General features: G+C 23.9%; 1 protein-coding gene across 5 annotated transcripts in view; it reads right to left on the bottom strand.

The window, feature by feature from the left end:
* Window positions 1-520: 520 nt before the first annotated feature.
* Window positions 521-19,013, bottom strand: part of LOC122857829 (dystrophin, isoforms A/C/F/G/H-like) — a 125,927-nt gene continuing 107,434 nt past the window's right edge. For 3 of the 5 annotated variants that reach the window (XM_044160236.1, XM_044160240.1, XM_044160239.1), the window contains 6 exons: window positions 18,458-18,621; window positions 3,840-4,099; window positions 2,114-3,776; window positions 1,925-2,039; window positions 1,641-1,748; window positions 521-1,335 (listed from right to left, as the gene is read on the bottom strand). In XM_044160236.1, the coding sequence (XP_044016171.1) occupies window positions 1,241-1,335; window positions 1,641-1,748; window positions 1,925-2,039; window positions 2,114-3,776; window positions 3,840-4,099; window positions 18,458-18,621 (2,405 nt within the window). In that variant the 3' untranslated portion in view covers window positions 521-1,240. Of the gene's footprint in view, window positions 1,336-1,419; window positions 1,434-1,640; window positions 1,749-1,924; window positions 2,040-2,113; window positions 3,777-3,839; window positions 4,100-18,457; window positions 18,622-19,013 lie in introns of all 5 variants that reach the window. The other 2 variants (XM_044160237.1, XM_044160238.1) reach the window with 2 other exon arrangements.

Below are 19,013 nucleotides of genomic sequence, written 5' to 3'. Positions count from 1 at the left end.
GGTATCGATATATCTTTAAATATACATAACATTTGGTAGAATTAAAAGGTAAAAAAATTTTATAATCATCATCCTACACTTTCATTTTCATTTATAATCAAAATTAAATTGAATTTTTCTTTTTTTTTTCGCTTTTTTTCGATTTTATAATAATAAAAAAATTGAATAAAATAAAATAATATAAATCTATTCTTTTATAGAGCTAATGATAATAATAGTGATAATAAATAACTTTTATATTTTTGTTGATCAAATTTATATTGAAAAAAATGTCGTGATATGTAAACGACTGGCTTGTAGAATAAAAAAAAAAAAGCCTTTATTTATCCTCGACGTGTTTTATTTATATTAAATTTTTTTTAAATAATAATTTAATTAATTTTTTTTTTTGTTAAATTAAATATTAATTCAGACATTTATTTATGTCTATTTGGAGATGTAAAAAAATCACAATTTTTTACAGGAAGTTAGACAATCCCTGAAAGTTGAATATTAATAATTCAGATTATATATACCTATATATTTTTTATTTTTTTTATAATTTTGCTTCTTTACACTTAGTAAGTATATATAGACCAATTTTATCACGTCGAGGAAGAAGCGCCAGTGGCAGTGAAAAGAATGGATTTAAATAAACGCGATTCATTCTTATCAACTATATTTTATAAGCAACATAATATACATTGCTCTTAGCATGCGTTGTTTAATATTATTTATCATTTCATTTTCACCATATCATTTTTTTAAATAGTTAAATATTTCTAGCAAGCATAACAATTGTTATTATTAATAATTAGCTTTATGATATGACGTATCGATACGTGTCAGTAAATTTTTTTTAAAATTGTTTTTTCTCACATTATTATTAATTTTTAAAATTTTATTTTCATTCAAATATTCGCAGATTGTGATTAAAAGACTCAGTCATACACCGGCCAAATATCAAAACTTATAAAATAGTCAAAAAATCATTGTAAAAGATTCCTCGACCCTGCATCTATTGAGATCATTTTTTTTCTTTTTTTTTTTTTACTTATTTATTTATTTTTTGTTTTTGTCTACTGAAAATTGATCATGTGGTCTTTTTGATATGCATTTGAGAGATATAATTTTTCTTTTTCTCTTGGTCAATAAAAATTATAATTTTTTTTTATTTTTCACATAACTATTGACTGTTAAAATTAATTTTATTTGGTTGTAATAACAAGTGCCAATTTGATCATATTTTTTTTTTTTTTCATTATTTAAAAGCTGGTGGAGATCGTTGACCATTTGTTTTTGTTGTTTCTTCAGTCATAACTGTAACTAATTCGCCAACAACTTTTCCCAAATCACCTGTAAATAATAAATAAATATTATTATTAACAAACAAATTAAAATTATAAAAATATAATAATAGAAATTTCATATATTTATCACCTTTTACATCCATCCTAAGTTAGTGTAAAAGCAACAATAAAAGAATCATGAGAAAGTTAGTTAAATTTATGTTTTAAAATTAATTTAAAAAATATTTCAAGCAGAGATAAAAATAATTAGTAAATTGGATAAATAATAAGCTGAGTTTTTTTTCAGATAAGAAAACAATAGCACCACAGTTTAAAAATAAAAATGAATATGATAAGAATTATATGACGAACCTGCCATATGCATTAGATTGCCAACATTGTGTGCAACGTTGTGTGAATGTGGTGGTGGTGGTGGTCTTTCAAGACTGCTAACTCTGCCCTCCACCGAGTTACCGCCACCTGTACCCATTATCCAATTTTAAATCATGCATTATTTATAAATTGCATTTTAACAAATATATGTTTATATTCTTAAATATATTCCCATAAGCATGCATTAATTTAATATTTAAATTGTCATTATAATTTATTGAATTATCCAATTGATAAATGGATTAAATTTATAAAAATTTTACCTGATGTTTCGTGGTAGTGTCCATTGACTTTAGCTGGTGAATCTGTTGCAAGTTGTGATGCAGTAACACTTCTCGTTTGAAGTGTACCAGTTTTAGATGGTGATGATGCATTTGGCTGTTGAAAAATAAATAAAATAACAAATTAAAAAATTAATAAATGAGATTTATTCTTTGATAATAATAATTTACCTCATCAAGCAATTGTCTGAGTCTTTGTAATTGTGCTTCTAATTGACGATTATGATCTTCTAATATTTGCATACGTGCTTCAAGACGTCCTTTATGTTGTCGTAAAAGTTTAGCTTCAGCAATCATATCACAATCTGGTTGTCTTATGTGTCCATCTTCAGGTGTTGATCCAGGTGTTTGTTTTAATTTTAATCTATCATATTCAGCTTGTAATGTTGCATTTTCTTCTTCTAATTCACGTATCATTGCTTCAAGTTCTTCTCTTTGTTCAGCATCAATTGCAGCCATAACTTGTACTGGACTTCTTGGTGCATTATTATTATCATTACCATTTAAACTATGACAATATTGTGCAATAAGTTGATGTTCATCATCACTATCTGGTGTTGAATTACTTCTTGTTCTTGATAATTCAACTTCAGCAAGTCTTGATGCATACATTTCTAATCTTGAATGCATATCTTGACTCAATGAACTATGTTGTGGTGATGGTGCTGGACTTTCAAGTGCATCACCTTCTAATACAGTTTGTACTGGTAAATAACCAACTCTTGGATGTTTTTTAAAATATCTTTTTGATTTAAATTTATTTCTTAATGCACGTGTAAAATCTCTAACATCTTCACCAGATGTTGTTGCTGTACAATATTCTTGCATTGGATGTGTTAATTTATGATTTTTAGCTTTTTTACCAGAAAAGAAACACGTTTGACACATATCAAAATTAAAACATTTTAAACAACGATATCTAAAACCAATTATTGGATATTCTTTACAAATATTACATTTAGCTTGATGTTTTGCATTTTCAGCAGCAGATAAACGATGTAATACTGGTAACCATACCATACTTTGTGGTTCTTGTTGTAACCAACTTAAAAAATTAATAGCTTCAATTTCATTTTTATCTTTACCAGCTTTTTCAAAACAACTACGTACACTTGGTTCAATATTTGAACCACCAAATGCAGCAACTTCACCTAATTGTCGTGGTACTTGTATACAATCATGTAATAATAAACCAAGTTTACGTTGATCAACTAAACGATTTGGATCAGCAATTAAACGAAATAAATATCTATATTTTTCTTCAAGATGTCCTTTACATAATAATACAAGACCAACTTTAAATGATAGCACACGTATTTGTCCAGTTCTTTGACTATCATAAACATTTAATAACCAATTTATTGCAAGATCAATACACAATGGTACAATAACTTGTGTTGGATTATCTGTTGCAATAACTTCATATAAAGATGTTAATACTGTTATCATATCTGGTATGTCAATTAATTTATCATTTTGTGCACGTAAACCATGTGAATCAAAATGTTCAAGTGCTGATGATAAACTTAATACATCAAGACACAATTTTTTTTGTACTGTTCGTAATTTCATTGCTGTTCTGTATGCTGAAAAACGTACTTCATTTAAATCAGCAAGTGATGACATTATATCAATCATTTTTGGATGATCCCAATGAGTTGTTTCCAATTGATGATTAATATAGTAAGGCACTTTTGCTGGTGTTAAAGCTCTTTCCCATGGTGGCTCAACACTACCAGCAAGAAATACCTGACTACCTGGTGTACTACCATCTTTACCATATCCATTAAGTAATTTATAACGTTCATCAACAGCAACTTGCAATACTTTCCATCTAAAATAATTATTATTATTTAGTTTTTTAATTAAAAAAAAATTTATATATTTATATATGTACCTTGTATTGAGATCCTCGAGTTTAGCCAACAATCCATGAGATACTATAACACTGCTTGATGCAAATAAACTTGCTTGGTCATTAGCTTCCTCTATATTTCTTTGAATAGGTCCCAATCTGTCGCCAAACTTTTGTAACTGTTCCAACATTTCTCCAGCTTCTGATGCATCAGTTGGACTTTGCCAACCACTTTGTATAGCTTCAGCAGCCGACATTCTAGATGACAAATCCTCCAGTGCTTTTTGAAATACACACATTTTCTGTAAAAAAGAAAAAAAACATACCAAATTAGTATTTTTTTTATTTTAAAAAAATAAACCTATATCCAGATGAAATAATACATGGATTAAATTAAAAGGGTGAGGTTATTTACTTTATTTACTTTTGACCTCACCTAAACTATAAAAATTTATTTAAAAATTATGATTTTACATTATTACAAAAAAATAATAACTCTTTTCTTATTATTTTTTTATTTTAGTCTTATATCATTTTTGTAAAATATAAATTCTTAATTTTTTAAAATAAAAATAAATATTACAAAACGTAAATTTAACTGTACACACAAAATGCTTTAATTTGCATTACAAATAAATGAGGGCTCAGTCGTGGCTGTTAATTCGATTTAATTAGCCTCGACGAGTGAATAAAAGTTGTTTGAGTGAGTGTTGTGTCCGTTACCATTTGAATAATAATAAAAAAGCCAAAAAAAAAAAATTATTCACAACGTATTTAAGCTGATTAAAATAATATTCAAAAAGAAATTATACAAATAAAAAATCTTTAATTAACATTCAATGCTGGATGTCAAGTTGTTAAATAATTATTTGTCCAATTAATTTTTTTTAAATTGAAAAAATTAATTTATATACATATAAATATATTTTTAATTTTATTTTTTGAATGTAAAAAGAAGCAATTTTAATAGAAATAAAAAAGCCTCGACTAAGGCACTCAGTGAATTTATTTTTTTTTTCATTTTGCTGAGGTTTTTGCGAGTACCAAGTATATTTAAGATCTTGTTGAGGATGTCTAGGCTAAAAACCGACATTTAGAAAATTTATTTACTTTGGGTAATTGAAATATATAGCTGAAAATTCTTTTTTTGTTTTATTGATCATTCGTCAATGTGACAGCAACCGGAAATCATATTAAGCTGATGATTAAATTGGCTCATCAGCAGTAAAACTATTTAACTTTTTTTCGAAATTTATTCTTTTTTATTTTTAGTTAATTATATACTTTTTCTATGGTTGTATTGTGAGACGGAAATGTAATTTATAATCAAGTTGAAGAAGAAACAATTAAAGTTTGTGTGTATTCAAGTTTGGCATTGGTCCGAAAGTCTGGCACGATTTTCTTCGTTAAATTAACCAAGTTAATTGTCTGGCGCCACTCGATATCATTTATCGTATGGCATTGTGCATCAAACGACATAGTTTCTTCGGCAATTAGATACTTCCCAGTTCAATTTATCGATACTTATTATCGGCTCGACTATCGGTACTGTTATCTTTACAACTTTTTTTTTTTTAATTCTTTTCTCATTCGAAGAATAGGGAATTAATATTTCCAATTTCCGTCGAATTAATCAATTAATTGAGAACAATTTCATTTTGTATATTAAAAAAATTATTCCACTTTATTATTTATTTATTTGCTATTTTTTTTTAATTTTTTTTTTGTTCTTAAATTAGTTTAAGTTTAAGAAAAAAATACTAGCATCAGAAAAATATTTTTTGCACATGCAAATTAAGTGAAAAGTGAGATATGTTTCTGCTGAATTTGTTTTATAAAATTGGCTTTGTTTTCTTAACAATAAACAAGCTTTATCTAAATGAAAAAAAATTAATTTTAAATTAAATAATAATTGGTAATTTTTATATTTAAATATAGTGATTATATTTTTTTATTTTTCATAAATAATTTTAGATTTTATCATTATAGAAAGTTTGTTTTAAATATTAAACATAAAACTTGTTTTAATCACAATACTGTTTGTTTCTTGAATATCAAGTTTCAATGATAAAAACAAGTTTTAATAATTAATAATAAAAATTAAATTTTATTGACATTAATTTTTTGTTAGTTTTGTTATCAATTTAATACATGTAAACACAATTGAATAATATTTTTCAAGTGTTTATTAAATAAAAAAAATATAAATGAAATAAAAATAAATGTACAGTCACTGCCTACGTGAGGAGAATATTTGTAAATTAATGACATCATCCGAAGTAGCCACCCCCTAATAAAAAAAAAAAATATAAAAAAAACATTCGTTTACAATTTAACGATTGTATTAAACCCACGTTATTCAAAATTATTGCCACTATATAATTTTAAAAATAAAAAAACAATTTAAAACAACTGTCATTTGAAATTTAAAAAAAAATTTATCTATTCAAATAATTTTTTACTAGTTCTATTCAGACTTCAGATGGAACAATTATTTGGTCAGTGATTCAACTACGACCTGGTCTCATTCAGAAAATAATAAAAATGAATATATAAACGTAAAAAAAAATTGCATTATATATAATAAAAAAAATACGACAAAAACTTTATTTTTTTTTTTTCCAATTAAGGCGATTCAATTTTAGTGAATAAAAAAAATTTTGATTGTGTATGTCGATCAACAAAATGTTGACTCAAGCGTGTTTTGAATGTCGTTCTATTCATGTTTTGGCACACCCAATGATGGAAAGGAACAAGTGACACACGATGAATGATTTTACCATCAAAATTTTTTTAACTTTCATTCATTCAATGAAAAAAAAATACTACTTCATAGATTTGTTATTCAAGATTCAAAAAAATATATAAAATTCCAACACTGTAAAAAAAAAATAATTAGTTTTACTATAAAAAAAGAATTATTTTTACTATTTTTTCTGGTACTCGGGGACGTTTTCGAAAAAATAATAACATGTACTATGCACATAGTAAAATTTTTTATCCTAGTATAGTTTACAATGTTCAATTAGAGAAAATACAACAACAATCTTCTTAAGTACTATGTTGCATAGTAAAAATAGCGTTCGTTGAATCTACTATATTTGCATGGTGAGATTTACGATATTCAATAAAGTACATTTCATTATATTCTATTTGTATTTGTAAAAACATAGGGTATTTAATACCTATTTAAAAAATAACTTTAAATATATATAATAATTATTATTATGTTTTATACATGTTTTCAACTTGGCTATTTCTTGACCTAACTCGAGGATTCGAACCCGGGTTTCTGGATTTGAACTCCGATCGTTTAAAATTGCCATTCAGGTATAAAACAGTAGAAGAATCGAAAATGTCTATATATATTTATTCTCTTTTATTCCCTTCTTCTTTCATGCTAGCATAGTGAAACTAAATACAGACCTAATAATTTTTAATTTTGTATATAGTAACACCTACGAGTTGCATGCTTTATTTAAAGGTTTCCATAGTACGGTTCATTTTCCAAATGTACCACTCACGGTCAAATTGAATTTAAACACACAACATAGTACAAAGTAACAAGTTTATGGTTGTTCGTATCATTGGTATAGTGAAGACTATCTATTGAACAAGTGAAGTCTACTAAAACCATAATAAAAACCGGTTTTACCTCAGCAGAGTACTTTTTACTATGTTACTATCGTGAAATTTAAAATGCACATCGTAAAAAAAATTATAAAAAATAATATGTTGAACCATATTTCCGAAAACGTCCCTCAGTACTATAGTAACATAGTAAAACTAATTATTTTTTTTTTACAGTGAAGGGAAATATTAAATGATAATTAATATTTTTTTAATTTAAAATATCAACAATTTAATTTAAATAAAGTAAAGTATAAAAATGTAATTTAATATTTAACAAGTATTGATAAAATAAATTAAAAAATATTTTATATTTATATTGTATATCTGTATATAAAAATCGAATTGTTCAATTAGAAAAAAGCTCAACAACAAATCCTCTCTACAGTGTACGTTGGGTTTTAAAAAAAAAATAATAAAATAATTGCTAACGGTAAATCCTGTACAATAGTATAGACAGAAATATATAAATTGGTATACTAGAATAAAGTGATGAAATTGTAGAATTGTAGTTGGCATTTTATACGGTAATAAAGTACCTGAATACGACAATTCTGCCTATCTTCTTTAGTTGTCGTCAAGAAATTAGATTAGACGACAGTTGAAACAGCGAGTACAATTTTCACGATTGTATCAGAGTCGAAATACAGAGGCAGAAAGTATATCCTCTGAGCTTTTTTAAAAAAGACAGAAAAAAAAGGAAAAAACCCAAGAGAATACAGAAAAGACAGTTGGTAAAGTACAAAAAAAAAAAAAAGAAATTTCTTTTTTTTTTAAATAATAATAATAAAAAATAAATAAAGAAGAATAAGGTAGAAAAAAAAAATAAAAGAGATATGTAGTCGTCATGTTGCCGTGGGCGAGATGCAATGGTTGCCAATTGTTTCTGATGAAATGAAAACTTTGGTAAAATTGAGAATGAAAATACAAGGATAAGCGCAATGCAGTTATACCAATAATTATCGATTCAACTCTAACACACAACTTATGTATTTGTAAATTGACTGACAAAATATTATACAAAATTGGCAAATTGTGATAACGAAAGTACTGTACCACTGACCCAAATGTATTCCTTTTTTTTATAAATAAATTTAAAATATATTAAATACTTAATAGTATTCAATAAAAAAAAAAAATACAGTTATTTTAAAAATTATAATAATGAAAATTATATTTTATTATTTAATAATATATATTTTTATGTTGATTTTTTTTTTCAGATAAAATTATATATTGGGTGTTAAATGTAAATGTCAATATTTGGGTCATTTTTAAAGGAAATAAATCTCGCGAGTTTTTTAATCAAGATTAACATGCAATTGCATTTATTGCATGTACATAAATTTTTATTGTCCTACATACTTAATAAATAAATGTGACATTTGTACTTTTTTATTACTCTATATAGGATTATTGACTTTTTTTTTTTACACTTTTATATTGTCTTCCGGAATATATGTCGAATGATTTTATACTCTTAAACTTGTTGAGGAAAATTTAGTGAAGATAAATCTCACGAATAAAATAATATATGAATTTTAATAAATAGCTTTTTTTTGTAATGAAAAATATCGTAAAATATAATTATTAAATAATTTTTCTAAACATTATAATCATTTTTTTAAAAAAAGAGTTAAAAATATTCTAAAATTATTAAATATTACAATGACATATTTCTTAGTTGAGCAATTTGACGACTTGTAGAAACTTGAAACATTTATAAAGGTCATTTGTAAATATAAGACAATATTTCACACGTTTAATAAATTTTGTAATAAGAGAATTAAATATATCATTTCAAAAGTAATTATAATTTTTAAAAGATATATAGGTTAATAAATTAAATAAAATATAGGTTAATAAATTTTTAGAAAATAAAAAAAGTTAATTTTTAGATTGATGATTTTATTCAATGTTGAAAAATTCATTGTTTCATAGTGTGCAGTATTAATCAGTAAAAATTTTAAATGAATAAAATTTTAGGTTGATAAAAACCAAGAGATAATATACTTTTTTTTTATTTTTTTTTTTTTGTCAAATCAATTTCAAAGCTTTGTGATGATGAATAATCTTTGTACTTTTACTGCCGACTGTTACTGTAATTAGTACGCTTTTTTCTATCTCTCTATAATTATTTTTTTTTTATTTTATAATTATATTTAAACGTCACTTTTAATTTTTTTTATACTCCGTTTATTCGCACAATATCATCAGTAAACGACTTTTTTAATTTTCAAAAATGCAATTCAAATAATTTAATAATATATATTTTTTGATAAAACAAAAAATATCTTTTTGACGTTAAATTTCGTTAGATGTTTTAATTTATAAATAATGAGTATCTTGAAAGGATATTAAACTTGATGACTAGTAGTTTATATAAAAAGAAAAAAATTGTAATTTAAAGGTCAAGTCTTAATTTACTCAGCCATTTGGAAAAAAATTCTAAATTTAAAAATCCAACGCTTCTTTAATAATGAAATTAATGTCAATTCAATATCATTTTATTTCTTTTAAATTATTATCTAAAGTACTTTGTATTTTAATTAATTAACTCCATATATAAATATTAATTTAAAATTAAATAACATTTTTTTTTTCCATTAAAAAGTATCTTTAAATTCATAAAATTTAAACTATATTTAATAATAATTATTAATTTATTTACACCATTAAAATACTCAAAATAAAGATAAATATATTCAAGTTATGATACTCATATAAATATATAACATTTAAAAATAGTTAACAAATTTAATTATCAAATCGATAAACAATTTGAGACAATTAAAAATAATTATAATCACACCGTTGAATTGTTTTTATTATTCAATGATATACAAAATTCAAAAATGTAAATTAATGATATCAATAAATTGTAATTTAATTACATGAATAATTAATAAATAAAAATATTGAATTGAAATTAATTTTAATATATGAATATTATTATTTATAAAATTTATGATTTTATTAATAACAAGTAATGATAAAATACTCATAAAAATCAATCTTAACATTATGGAAAAATTTATTCTTGACAGTGTCCGAAGACTGCACATATAATTAATCATTCTCATAAAATTTCCGGGAATTTTGTCATGACTTATGCTTTATTCTTGAGCAAGACGAATTGGTACGCGTCGCCGGGTGTCTATTCGAGCAAATACTCATTTTTTTATTTTCAATTTTTTTATTTTTGGTAAAACTTTCCTTATATATTTTTTTTTTATTTGGCAGTCTACCAGATAAATTACAGGGCTTAAGTAAAAAAGTAAACAGAAAAAAAAAAAAAAATTCATTTTCTTTCCATTCATACGTTGAAATGCTTATTTTTTTTTCTCCACAAATTGCCAGTATGTGAAAGTTGGCGCTAAATTATTTTCGAATATACATCTAGTCACGAAATGCTAATTTTTTAAATTATCTTTTTTTGTGGATTTAAGCAGGACCAAGTTGATAATGAAAAAAAGAATTTAATATAAATTTTGAATATTTTATATCTTGTGAGAAGATAAAATGAATATGGAATTAAAAAAAAAGGTTTAAAAAAAAATAAGCTAAGATTATTAGCTTAAAAAAAAAAAAACTATATAAAATTATTATTATCCTTTTATTTTTATATGCGAAGATACAAAGAAACTATTTGCCATTTGTTAAATAACATGAAATTATTATATTAAAATTAATTTATATGAAAATTTTGATGACATCTTGAGGACTCTTTTGATATAAATAAATAAATGGTCTACAGGCATGTTAAACCATTTACTTTTGTGGTTGAAATATTTTGATAATAACAATTATTGTCTGTACAAGTACAGACGTTAAATTACATTCCGGGGCGGCGCCGTTATAGAATGCCAGTAGGGAATCTCTGTTCTTGGGCGTTGTTGTTAACGGGTGTGCCATGTAGTCGAAATACTATATATATAGGTTTTAGTGCTACCGTCTCTCATGCATACAAAAACATACCCAAAATCATCTTAACCATTACAACCATAGTGTTACAATCAAACACTACAGTTTAACGTTTATTTTTTTTTTTCATATACATTTTAACTAACTGGTTCAACAAAATGTTTCCGGATCCTTTCACCTACCAAATCTTCAGTTAACATCTTTCAATTGCCAACAACTACCTTTCAATTTGTCCCTTTACAACATTTTTTTTTTTCTTTTTTCCCCATTGATTTTAAATTCAATTTTTATTATTTGTTTTTTAATCTTTATATTATTTTCTATTGATTTTTTAAATTATATGTATTTATTTAATTTTTATATCTAAGATATTTTCGTAAAATTTTTATAAATTTTTAAAGTTAATATTTATTGTCATATTGTAGATAAATATTCATTTTTTTTTTTTACTTGAGCTATGTCAAAATTTAATAACAGTTGTTGAATTGACACACTAAAAAAGTTATATTATTTTTTGAGATAAGTTAGTCGTCATGTTGAGATCAAAGTACATGCCGGTTTGACAAACATTTCCTGGTTTGATTTCTCGGTGGGGGGTATACATCACCACGTGAGTCAAAGATATTTATTCAAATGTATACACGCAATGTTATATTTAAACAAAAAAAAACGTGGGAAAATATTTTTTTCAAATTACAAACGATTGTTTACTAAAATTCAATTAATATTATATGATAATTTTTTTTAAATACCTCTTCTTGTTCGAAGGAAGATATAACTTCATAATAAAATTGTTCTGCCATTGACAAATCAATTTTAAGTGACATACGATCACCATTATCAAATTGTATACTATCATCATCATCACCATTATAGTTATTTATTTTAACACTATTATTTAACATTTTAATTTTTGTATTATTCACTATTTCCATTTTATAATTTTCATTATTATTATTTTTTTCAATTTCACTTGTCATCTCACTTTTTTTATTTATCACTTTGCAAAAAACAAACAATTAATATTTATTTAATTTTTAAATAACATCACAGTTGATTAATAATAAATATTTTTGACTAGATTTTCACATTTAAATATTATTTATATATATTTTGGATTATTAAATATTTCAACATAGATTAACTGAAGAAAAAAAAATGAGTAAATTTAATTTAGTAGTAAAAAAAACAATAACATTCCATTCGAAAATATATTTTATAATTCAGTAGGCTTGTGGAGTGTATTTTTCTCGGGTATATATCATGTATATTTTTAAGTATCATATATCGTGTTGATTATTTTTGCGCGTATAATAAAAAAAGGTAAAATATAAAAAATAAAAAATTCAAGTAAATGATGATGGGTGCCTTCAGTAATGCTGACTCGTTGACAACGAAAAGTATACTGAAAGGCACTCCAGTCTTAACGAAAAGTTATTCCAACATACACCCCTACCCAACTTCTCGATAATTTACATATGTGTACATATAAAATAACATATATATATGTAATATTAAGACGTGTTTTAGTGTCAACCTACACCGGTGCGTAAGATAAAACCTGCAACAGTCTGCATCAAGAATCGAAACAAAGTTAAAGTGTTTCTTCACGTGTCATCGAAAAAAATATAAATTTCATCTATACTAAAAAAATTTTACTATAAATAGTATGGAAATACAATAATTCAAAGTAATTTTTAATATTAAAATAACGGCTTTGTATATTTTAATTAAGAATTTATAATTTTAGATAAATTTTAAGTTTTTTTTTCCATTTCTTTTTTGGATGAACATGTTTTTTTAAAAAAATATTGGCTTAAAAATTTTTAAGAGTTAAAAAAGAGTTAAGTGTGAATGAGAGACGTGCAGAATGATTTCTACTTGAGATATAAATTTTAATTTTTTTTTTGAATAAGGAGAAAAGATTATTAAGCTTATTTATTTTTTTTTTAAATAGGCAACGTTGCTTTTTTTTATAAGGCTTCATTTCCTGTTAGATTCATGGAGGGTCATGTATTTTAACAGCTCCACTATATGACAATCAATACTTGCAAATTATCATAAAGAATGAAGAAGAAAAAAAGCTTGTAATTATAAAATTACTAGAGCTATGTTTGTGCTAGTTAAATTATTGTTAATGTTTGTGTTAGTAGACCGTAAATTTAAAAATATATATCATGTTGAAAAGATAAATTAAACACACAGTATATATTTAACTTGATAAAGAAATACAATAATATTCAAGAAAAAACTTTGAATGAAAAAAATAATCACATGCAGATAAAGATGAATTATGATTTCAATAAAAATAATAATAATACATAAGTATAATATTTTTGTGAATGAAATATTAATTTAATTGATGGTATTTTATATTCAAATCATTGATGTTAACTTGTGCATTATTTGTATATAACAGACACTGTCTTTGTTTTATTTTATGGACGGCCAGACTGTGTTGTGTGAGTACGGTGACCGCGAGAATCTTAATCTTGTAAATGCAAAGTGTTGGACCAAAATAACTTTGAGTATAAAAAATAATAAAAAAATACAATATATATAAATATTTTCTTGGTTCATAATTTTCATCCTCCATCTAGTTTTTCATACCAGCATGACTAATATTTTTGGAATTTTCATTGTATGTTTTTTTGAGTTTAAAAATATAAAAAACATATTTAAGATTTTTATTTATAGAAATGAAAATTTTTTAATAAACAAAGTATTAAGTTGTTTATTCAGATCACTATATATTTGTTGATTTTTTAAATTATAGACAAATTAAGTTGAGACTTTTGTTGACAAGTTACAAATTTAATGGTTAATTTTTTTTTTATTTTTACATTGTTTGTTATTTAAAGGAAGAAAGAAATTATTTATTTTTATTATTACGGGAAACATCAATCACTTAGTATTATTTAATGCCCAGCTTGAGTAGAAAGAATTAAAAAAAAAAAAAAAAAATTTCGATTGAGTAATGGTCTGGATGAGCCCGAGTGTTCTGTCAAGCGTTGCGAAATAAAACTCATAAATGAGTTATACGATACAGTCATTGAACCATCCGGTAAAATAAAAATAGAAACCAGGTAAATTTTGATATATATTTTTCGACACATAATATTATTGTCCTCGTAAATATTAATCATACTTAAAATATTTATTTTTTTCACAATTGCAAAAATATAAAAATAGTAAAAAAAAAAAAATAAAACATTAATTCATGTTGATTTAAAAAAAATAAAAGAAAAAAGTAAATTGTGCACTGACATCGTGTAGGAGTCTACGTGAATTTTCTTTTTTACTTTATTTTTTATTAACCGGTATTGGCAATGTGAAATGAAAATAGATATATAATGATGAAAAAAAAAAAATACATTTATATGAAGAAGCCAATTGAATCAGCAAAGTGTTTATATTCCCATGTGAAAAAGTTCATCTTGAAATACCAGTTAATATTAAATTCAGTTGTGCTAAAAAGTAAAAATTTAACACAAAGTTATAATATTATTTTTAAATTATAAATTAATAAATAAACTTTGATGTTTATTTATAAAAGAAAAATATATATTTAACATGTGTCAGCACTATTTTTATATTTCCCTTTCGTTATAAAAATAATTCAATAAATTTATATACTTTTTAAATATTAAAAAACAAAAAATAATAATATTATTTAATTAAATTATTTCACTCTGTAATCACTGATATCATTAATTATTATCTATCGATTGAGTGATTTCACAAACACTTTACATTGGCCCATTGGCTGTCAACACAAAGAGACCATCAGCATGGCGTATGCAGATTTACTCACAGTCACATTGTCCAACTTAATTGAATATTTAAATTCCTAGCACGATAAACATTGTTTGAATATATTCGAGGAAAAAAATTTCAACACTGTGGGTCAGTCATAAATTTCATAAAATTAAATTTTATATACCCTCGTTAAAACTTGTTTATTATTACTAAATTATTTAATATAAACATTTAAATAAAATTTTTATGTTAGACATTTTTATGTGTTTATTTATTTTTTTTTTTTTTAACTTATGAGAATGAGGCCCGGTTTTAAAGTGATTGAAAAATTGCCACAGAAGCACATGCGAATATACTGTGCCCTGAACATCGGTTTGATTCGAATTTATTCGGAAATTAAACGAGCTTATAAAGTCGGTATAAAAGAGATTTAAAAAAATACCATTTGATGATCATATTTACAATTTTTATGAAAATTTAAATGATATATTTCAGATTGAGATTATAAATTTATTATTGATTATAATTTATATATAAACGTATTTTCTTAACTTGAAAATCAATGAAACACTTATACATAAATTCAAGTTGGAATTAATATGTAATGAATTTACTATTGATTTTCTATCAGTTTGTGTAGAAATTTGACCTGATGGTAAATGCTGGATTTTATTTTTGTTCACTTGCACCGGAGTATTGACATTTTAATTATTTTTTAAAATAAATTATTAACTAGTATTAATATATTATTTTTAGAACATTATATATTCTTTATCTGCATAATATTTCTAATGAATTTGATAAATTAATAATGAAATAAAAAAATTTGATAAATTAATTTGAGATTTTTTAGCATAAAATATTTAAAATGTGCTTTTAAACATAAATATGCTCAAGTTTTATGTCATTCCGTTATTTATCTAGATGTTTATTTAAATGCAGCTTTAAAAAAAAAAATTTTCATGATCTTCTAATTGAAAATTGCTTATGTAACTTGAACTGTATACCTAGTAAATTATCAATTTATTTAACGAGCCTTTACACACAAGTAAAAAATATGTAAATATTGATAAAAATATATCCCAATGTTTTTTAGTATTTAAAAAAAACTGTCAATGATTTTATTTTTCTCTGTAAGTTGTTCAATACAACATGCGAGATGAAATACCTTGAGACATTGGTGCTCATATCCGCTTGAGAAATTTGATACTAAAAGTTTTCAGTGACATGGGAATTGATACGTATACTCTCGTGAATATATTGATGTTAAACGTAAATTGAAACATTAAATTCAACTTTTAAAATATCAATAGTATTACTCCAGTTAGTATGTAAATACGAGAGATATTTTAATAAAAATATTTAATCACAAATTTCAATTGATAGTTGACATAAATTTTAGTAATAATAAATGAAAAATTTTTTATTTCTTATTATTATTTATAGTGGAAATTGTATAATGATAACCTAGTAATTAGCTGTATGCATTTGCAATTAAACTGCAATTTTTTTATACATGAAAAATAAAATATAAATAAAAAAAAATATTATCAATAAATAATTAAAAACGTGACCAGGTATAAGAAATATTTAAAAGTTAAATTGCCAATGCATTATGCATATATTTTCCCAGACTTTCTTGATCACTCATTTACACCACCAACTTGTGTATCTATAATAATTCACAACTTGTTAATGACTACACCCTCAGGAGCTCTATTTGGCACATCATTAATGAAAGATCGTGAACATTGTCATTAAACTTAGCCGATCTCAACTTTTACCCAGGTACTAACCATTAAAAAAAAAATCGATTCTCAACCCTCCTTCATTTTTTTTTTTTTTCCAACAATGAATTTACAAATATAAAATTTAACAAAATTTTATCCTATACGCTTAAATTCATCTATTTAATTTCAACAAAATAAAAATTGAAAAACAAAGTGTTGGGATAAATAAAATAAAAAAAAAAAAAAAAAAGCAATAAATGTGTGTTCAGGGTTATCATATACAAAATATCATTGATTGCAGTTTTGCACCAGTTACGATAGAATTGATGCAGTTTTGCTATCGTTTTTTTAAAGCTCTGATGTTATTTATTTATTCATTTTTTTTTTTACTATTTTTCAGTTTAATAATCACGATAAATAAGCGTGCCAATTTGTATTAATATTTGTTTTATTTTTTATGATTGTGTTTATATTTATTTAACAATAAAAAAAATAAAAAAAAAATGGATAAAAAGTATATGACAGTGTAGAAGATGAGGTAATCTGCAAAGTGTGTATTTTAATACAGATGATTGAAGCAAGTCAGGTGTTGTAAAATATACTTGTCATTCATAATATGATGACTTATTTGTCCTGTTGTATAATGTTAAAATATGTAATCATAAATCCGTTTACAGTGTATAACAAGTTATAAATTATAATGCTGTATAAAAATGTCAATTTATAATTCTAAACACGTTGCAACATTAACCCATACTGCATTATGATAACCCTATGAACATATTAAGGGATGAAACGTGAAGTGAAAATAAAGTGTTAAAAATATTTTATAGATTATTTTTTTTTTTTACAACTTGGTGTTGAATCACTTAATGGACATATGCTTTTTCCTCATAAACTCAATCTCTCTAAGAAAAAATAAAACATAAGTGCTAAAAAGAAAAAAACAATTTTTTGTATTAATCCAAGAACAAGGATTATACTTTTTTTTTCTGTGATTTATCGAGCTCTTGGGAATTCTATTTATTTTTATTTTTATTGAAGGGGTGGTTACTGGTCTATATCGAAAAAATATATATATATTTTGTCATCGTGTATGTACTATTCAAGAGGTAAAATGATAAAGCAATTTTTTATCAAATGATTTATTTTATGTATATTTTTTTTTTTCATGTTCTGGTGAAATTTTATAGTCAAATTATGATGGCATTGATATGACAAATTGTCTAGCAATTGCCTCAAGGTAAAGTGTAATATTTCGAATGTTGTTACTTGGTTTTTCGAAAATATATTTTGTCAACAGTCGTAAAAATCTTTTGATCTTTATATGATAAAAGAAACAAGATGGGATTATGTATATAGTTTTTTTTTTTTTACATTTTATACAACAGATTGAAGTGATGAATCTTGAAATGAATTCTGGCAATGTTTACATTTTTTTAAATTACTCGAAATAATGTTGAAATGAAATAGTAGATTGTTGAAATAAAATAAAAAAGTAAATGATATCCAAGGAAAATTGTAAAGATATCTTGGGTACTTGGAAAATAAAATGATAAAAAAACAAAAAAAAAATGAATGTAATAAAATAAAAATGATATAATCGTGAAAACTTACCGCAGTTGTATCATCTAGTTTTCGTTTCCAGGCATCACTACGTTCAATGAGAGCATTCCATTGCTCTGAGAGTTTATTAACCTCTCTTCGAATGCTACGTGTCAATTCATGGGCTTGTTCTTCGGCACTTCTATAGCCCCTTGAATCACCATCTAGATCTCGACCTGAATAATCATATTAAAAATATTATAAATACTAAATTATTTATTTATTTAAAGCACAAAACTAATAGATCTCTATTTATTTTCTTTTCAACAAATCAAATAAATTTTTTTCTTTTTTTTTCAAAATAAAAGCCAATAGTGTAAATAATAATTTTATAAATATTATTATTCTATTTTTATAGATAAAAATTACAACGTCATGATGATATTTTTGTATTATTAAAATATTTATTCCTTATTGAGAATAATTTTTTTTATTAAACACTAAAAATATTTATTTTATAAAATCTGAGAATAAGCAGATATGTAAAATCATAAAATCGGGTTATTCATAGACATGATAAAAAATAATAATACATATAAAAAAAAAAAAGCAAGAAGTGCCTTGTGAA

Source organism: Aphidius gifuensis, linkage group LG5 (genome assembly GCF_014905175.1).
Source record: "Aphidius gifuensis isolate YNYX2018 linkage group LG5, ASM1490517v1, whole genome shotgun sequence".
NCBI classification, from domain to species: Eukaryota; Metazoa; Arthropoda; class Insecta; order Hymenoptera; family Braconidae; genus Aphidius; species Aphidius gifuensis.
The sequence above is the reverse complement of the archived record's forward strand: the minus strand, read 5'-3'. Positions and strand labels throughout refer to the sequence as shown.